Source organism: Papilio polytes, unplaced genomic scaffold (genome assembly GCF_000836215.1).
Source record: "Papilio polytes unplaced genomic scaffold, Ppol_1.0 DF820956.1, whole genome shotgun sequence".
Taxonomy (NCBI): Eukaryota; Metazoa; Arthropoda; class Insecta; order Lepidoptera; family Papilionidae; genus Papilio; species Papilio polytes.
Window position 1 is genome coordinate 123,308 of NW_013528248.1, and position 7,048 is coordinate 130,355.

Here is a 7,048-nt window from a genome sequence, read left to right on the forward strand (position 1 = left end):
CATCATCACACTTGGCGAAGAAGGTCGATAAGAAAAATAAATCGTACTAATATTATAAATGCGAAAGTTTAGATGGATGGATGTTTGTTAGAGTTTGTAGCCTAAACGGCTGAACGGATCACGATGTTTAGCATGGATGTAGAGGATAGTGTGGAAGAACACATGGGATACCTAATTTATTATAGTTTTAACATACTTTCTGTCTATTGAATATTGTTAGTCTTTTCATGTTTTGAACAATACTAAGATATCAGTTGCCTAATCAAACAGAAACTATAAATAATTTTATTTTTGTACTTACTGTGCCTACGATATTTCCTCTATTGGGTAGTTTATCAACCGCCGTGGGGAACCACAAGCAAGCTGGCTGTATATAGTCACCGAATAATACTTCTGAGCTTAGCTTTAATAAAGCTATGTCATTGTCTAATTGTTTTCCATCAAAACTATCGTGAACTATAATTTCTTGCACCTGTGAATATTATTAATATTTCAATTCCATATATCTTTATTTCTTATTCTTTATATAATACATTTTACAAGATTTGATATAAAAATAAAATAAAATATATTATATAAAAAATAGAGCACCACCGGCTGCGGAATCCGATGACTCAAGTAACCAGTGGTCAGGGCTACAGAGACAGGAACCTCCTCACTATTCGTGCTTTTTCTAAAATAACCGCCTTTTGAATCGGGCCCCTAATCCAACTGTCTACCGAGAGCTTCTTGAGGTGTTGGTCGAAGCTCTTCGATATTAGCCCGCGTACGGAAACGACTATCGGAATAATGGTAGTCGATTTCATACGCCACATGGCGGTAATCTCGTGAGCCAAATCCAAATGTTTTAATAGTTTTTCATAGCTTTCACGAGTTATTAATATTATAAATGCGAAAGATTAGATGGATGTTTGGTAGAGTAGCCTAAACTGCTGAACGGATCTCAATGAAATTTGTCATGTAGAGGATAAAGTGGAAGAAAATATAGGCTATTCGCTTTTGTTTTTATTTAATTCCACGCGGACGCAGTCACGAGCAAAAGATATAGTTAATAACAATAATCGTCGGTATGTTCTAATGTCATAAGCAATATTATAATTTGTTTTTTTTGGACGTAAGCTCTGCCAGCGATCTTAGAACTACCATTGTTTTATTAGTCGAGTCGTTACTCTTAACGTTATATTGATGACTAGCTGTTGCTCGCGACTTCGTCCGCGTGAACTAAAAATATATCCTATGTTACTCAGCGATAACTTAGCTTTTAAATGGTGAAAGAATTTTTAAAATCTGCCCAGTAGTTTTTGAGTTGTTTCAATACATGTAAAAATGCAACGCATCTGTAGTTCCTCTGGTGTTGCGGATGTGGGCGTCGTTGACTACCTTGATGTTCACGCCGCTTGTTTGCCCCCTTTTTTTATAAAAAATACAAATCTTTCCTCTTTATGTTAGTATAGATAATTCAAGGTATACGTACAGTTTTTTCTTGAGCTTCATAATCCCCACCAGCGAGATTATATTTTCCCAAAACAACGTTTAGAGTCTCCGGCACGACCGGTTGACCTCTAACAGTCGTGCAATGCGCAGCTAAAAAAATATGACGTTCAAGAGGTTACATTTCAATAGATTTATCAAAATAATATCAGAACAAGTTTTTAAATTGATGCTGTTTTGTCTATTTTTAAATGTTAAAACGATTTGCCTAATTTGCAGTTGATGTAATATTTTTATTTGAAAGCACACAGTTTTTTTAAATATGAAAGGGCGTCAAACGAGTGACCAGCCAATGGAATTCGCCGAAAATAACAAGCGACCGCTGCCCATAGACATTTGTATTTGCAGATGCGTTGCCTACCCTTAATAGGCAGAGAAGACGCACATAAAAAGGACATTTCCTCTTCTTATGCGCCTCTAGATCCGTCAAATACAACAAAAAAAACTTACTTATAAATGTTAGTTGAAAAAAATAAGTGGTATTCTTGGAAGATACTATTAAAGAACTAATGAAGAATTCAAACATTAGTAAAAAGCGAAAACAAAAGTCTATTTTAGTCCAGTCTATATTACATTCTAACCATAGTTAGAGAGGGCGCACACCTTTGACTAAACTATCGCACAACTATTGTGCGATTGTCGATTGTTTTGCAACCAATTCAATTGTTTAGTTGTCAACTAAAAATCGAATAGTGTGCGCACCTCCATAAGCTCATAGTAAACAAAGCGAGACTAGTTATGAGATATTTTAGTTAAAGGTGTGAACGCTCTAAGAAAATATGTGTTACCTGTAAGCACGAAGGTTTTGGACAAAAGAGTACCACCGCATATATATTTTATAAGGTTTCTCTTCACTCTGTATAACGCAGCATGCCACGGCCAATCTCCTGGCTTCGTATCCGCTCCATTAACAATCAGTTCTGTGTGAACAACTTTCCTACGACCACAAGATCCGTCTGGTACTTTCAAATGACTTTCTGCAGATACTTTTGTACCTAAAATTAGGTTATCCAAGTAACCCTGAAATAGTAATGTTATAGTTTTTAGAATCCTCCGAAATAGCCATGCAACCAATAAAACATCAGTAATTGTATGCAATTGCCTTAATCGACGGAGAAGGAGACGCACATTAAAAGAATTTTTTCATGTCCTATGTGTCTCCACTGTCGAATCTTTCTCTTCCAATCCACTTAATATAAGAAAAGGGTCGAGCGGAAAACGACTAAAATTAGGCCGACGGCACCTCACTTATTAGACTGTACGGGCAATTGCTCCCACTTCACGTTAGTCTTCTGTGTGGTCATGGTATTGCAGTCTACCATTCGTGTAGTTACTGACTCTACCAATGGTAAATGTAATAGTTTAGAAGTATTTCTTTATGCTTTTGTCACAATTGAGATTTTTCTTGATATCTTACCTTATTTGGCGACTTACAATATTCGACAGTATTAATATTTAAGCTCTCAAAATACGGCACAGTCCCTGTGATTGGACCTTTGACTGTGAATCCGACGGATTCTGCATTATCGAAGAAATGTATGGTAAATTCGTTGTCATCTTGAATAGATATTCTTGCTTTTGCTGAGTCATACTGAAAGAAATATTAAACAGAATAGAACAGGCGCTTTATCTAAACTATCGAACAAATGTGCGATTGTCGATTGTTTCGCAGCCAACTCAACTGTTTCGCACAACTGAAAATCGAGAAGTATACCTCCATATAAGCTCATATGAATCAAAGCGCGACTAAACAGTTGTGCGATAGTTTAGTCCAAGGTGTACGCGTTAATATGAATTAAATATTTATTACCATTTTCCATACAATAGAATGTAAATTCTTTTAGAGATGATAAAACGCAAACTGCGACACAGAAGGGAGTGTCCCAACTAAGATTTCTTATTACTACACTAAGGTAGAATGATGACTATGAGTGTAACATTAGTAATCATGTACGTTCTTTACATTGTAATTGGACTATAGAATGTTTTCCTTTTACAAGATTATTTTCCTTGTTTTATATATCTTGTCTACGTTTTGTTTAATTAGAATAACGATATCTTGATTGTAAATCCCTCAGTAGTTTCACTAATCGATTTTTTAACCACGATTAGCTACCCATTTCTTTTTTATTGTTATCACAGTTCTCTTAATACATCTCCATTTTTTTGTTTTTTATTTTATGTGTCTGTGTTGTCACTGTTTCCCTTGAAGAAGCATTATTCATACCGAACACGAGTAATAACGTTGAAAGTGGGGTTTGTGTGAAAACTCTAACAACATCCATCCATCTAAACTTTCGCATTTATAATATTAGTATAATAAGTAAGTAAGTATTAATATGAACATACTTACAAGGGTAACAACAGCTTCGGTGTCAAATTTCAATTTAATTTTCGTATATTTTGGAACACTTTTACCAACAAATACATTGTATTGGTTCTCTTCACCCGGAGGTCTGCCCGGTTCGAAAGACGTAGTTATATCAGTAACATTATTACAAGGGTATGCATGTAAAAGCGGGTTCCCGACCAACGCCCACCCATCCTCACATTGAACACTAAATAAAGTTAAAAATAATAATGCAGTTTTAATAATAAATTTCATTATATGAAATTTCGGAGTTGTTTATACACGGTTATGTCTACAAGATCTCGTGGAGTATTGAAGGTGATTCCGATGAAGTGTAATCCATTGTGGCTTAAAAATCGCTGAATCTGTCAGTATTTAAAATGTCAGATTCACTTTTGCACATTAAAAAAATAAAGTTTTGGTTAATCTGTTGTGTTTTATTAACTACTAGCTTTCGCCCGCGACTCCGTTCGCGTGCTATTATGAAAATTTTATTTTATTACTGACTTTTGTCAAATTATCAATAGCAAATGTCAAAATGACATTACATGACAAATATTAGCAATCTTGCTTTCTTAATGTTGGCAGCAACTTATGGTCTCTTTTCCACATTAGGGTTTTTATGCAAAATATTTGCCCCCTAAGTTTAATGGCGTGAAAATATATAGCCTGAAGCGTGACGTAAGTGTATGGATTTTTATTAAAAAAAGAATTATTCAAAAATATGCTGTAATTGCTGAGATCTTAGGCAACAAATTGTGTGTTTACGCTTTATTATAATAGTATAGAAGAAGTAATGTTATTTTTTAAAAGAGCGTTTTATTTTTGTTTCAATTTAGAATTAAAAGAAGGCAACGCATTCCGCTTCTCTATCGCAACGAATTCAGGTGGCCGAAGCTCGTTTTCCATCTTACGATATAAAAAAATAATTTAACTATACAAAAAAAGATTTGGAACGTATTCTAAAGTATGAATTTCTGATTTTTGGTGCATTTTCCATGTTGCTACTCTTCACATTGTCTGCGACATGACAGATGTGTTGATGACGCGTAAAAACCAGTTGCATACACTTTGTTTTCCCTATTACCTGTAGAGGTTATTATTAAGATTAAATTATTATGAGAAAACTTATCTTTCTATTACAATTCTATTTAAAACTACACTTTTTTCTGATGCAATCAACTACTATGTAAGTAATACTAATTGAAAAGATAAAGAAACTTTTGAAGAGTACAAGCAAATTTCCCTGAACAAAATTAATAGCAATAGCAATATCAAGAACCATTGCAGTTTAAAAAATATTATAACTGTGAAAACAAAGTTTATCAACACCCAACAGTTTACAAGCCATGGTATTTAGTGCCCGTTTGTTTTCGCCATTTTGGCGCACAACCGGTAATAGCGGTTGGCGATATCGTTATAAATACTTGTTAACTATCGTGCTATGCCCTCAGTCCTGTAATAACTGTATTTATCTGTGTCAGTACAAAGAGTCAAAGATTATCTGCATCATGAGCTTACATATATTTCTATAAATAAATTAATTGTATAATAGTAGAGCGAAAATATGATAGTAATAATCATGTTATTAGCACGTTTAAACTTTGTAATAACTAGTGGAGTTCCTTTTTCACTTGCTAAAATTAGCTAATGTCAAACATTTTACAGTGACTTTTGCCTAATCTATACTATTGTTTTAAAGTGAAAAGGTTTGTTTTTTTGTATGTAACGAAGTTAAAAACGAATAGGGACGATTTCAAAAATTGTTTCACCACTAAAAAACTACTTTATCAATGAGTAAATTCATGAGATTTTTTAATTCCGCGCAGACGAAATTACGGGCAAAAGCTAGTAGTAATAAAATAACTGACATACTCAGAGACATGAATGATTTCTGTAGATTCTGAAATATCGACAATTTAGTTTAAATAGATTAAATGTAACATGTATTACTAAAGAGTATTATGAAACACTAGCTTTCGTAACAACTTCGTCTGAATAAAAAAGTAAGTAGACTATGTGTTCTTCCAGACAATGCTCTACATTTATGCCAAACTTCATCGATGCTATCTGCAGTTTAAGCGGCAAACTCTAGCAAACATCCATCCACGTATACTTTCGCATTTATATTAGTAAGAAGTCATCATCATCCTACTCCCGTAGGACCGCAACTCGTTATTGTCCTTCAAATAACTCTTACACAGTGGTAGTGCCCGCTTTAACATCTTAGCACGAATGGGCCGGCACGCCCGGTGTAATACCACGATCACACAGACGACAGGCGTGAAATGGAAGCAATTCCGTGTTTTGTCTGATGAGTGTGGTGCCGGAGGCCTAATTTAAGTCCCTTTCTCTTTGCCACCCTTTTCTTATAACGAGATGTTGGGAAGAGGAGGTGGATTTGACGGTGGAGGAGATGCATAGGAAGGGGAAATATCCTCTTTATGTGCGTCTCCTCCTCCGTCGTATAAGGGTAAGCAACGCATCTGCAATTGCGGATGTCTATGGGCTGCGGTCGCTTCGCTATTTTGGCGGTTTCGGGTGGCCACTTGCTCGTTTGCCACCTTATGTTATAAAAAAAAATAACTCTATCATACGTCATCTCAGTCATCACCTTTTTGATCATGTCACCTTTCACGTAATCTAGCCATCTCTTTCATAATATTAGTAAGACTAAAATTACTTAAGTGTTTTCTGTTAAATGCTAAATATGAATTCATTTATAACCTCTACATTATTAATCTTTATTATTTTCCTCATAATACACTTGTTTCAAACCAGATCGTAAACAGGAATGTGACTGGCAAATGCCAAGCCAGTTTGTAATTAACAAAAAAATATTTATCTCATGATGTTGGTTTCAAGAAAAAAATCCCCTTTTATTTTACCATTACAGTAATTAAATGAAAAAAAATACGTTAAGAATGCATTGAAACCTTAAACAGGTAGATTTGTGGTCTAAGCAATTACTTTAATTCGATTTCTAGTCTATTATCTGCTATCTCAGTTATTCCCTTCTTGATGTCATCTGTCACTCAGTCTATCTCTTTCAAGGTCGACCTCTACCGGTGTTTCTCCATACTAACCTAAGTTCTTATCCCACGAGATTCCCTTCTTACATGTCAATACCATGCTTACCTTTCGCTTTTAGATTTCTCTAGTTGTCTATAGAACTTAGTCTAATTTAGTAATAAACTAGCTTTCGCT

At 34.7% G+C, this 7,048-nt stretch overlaps 1 protein-coding gene across 1 annotated transcript in view; it reads right to left on the reverse strand.

The window, feature by feature from the left end:
• LOC106110048 (chymotrypsin-like elastase family member 2A) overlaps nt 1-4,260 on the reverse strand; it is a 6,102-nt gene extending 1,842 nt beyond the window's left edge. The window contains exons 1-5 of the mRNA XM_013291735.1: nt 3,845-4,260; nt 2,909-3,082; nt 2,280-2,511; nt 1,475-1,584; nt 302-472 (exon numbers count right to left, since the gene is read on the reverse strand). Of these exons, the coding sequence (XP_013147189.1) occupies nt 302-472; nt 1,475-1,584; nt 2,280-2,511; nt 2,909-3,082; nt 3,845-4,096 (939 nt within the window). The 5' untranslated portion in view covers nt 4,097-4,260. The remainder of the gene's footprint in view (nt 1-301; nt 473-1,474; nt 1,585-2,279; nt 2,512-2,908; nt 3,083-3,844) is intronic.
• Nucleotides 4,261-7,048: the final 2,788 nt, after the last annotated feature.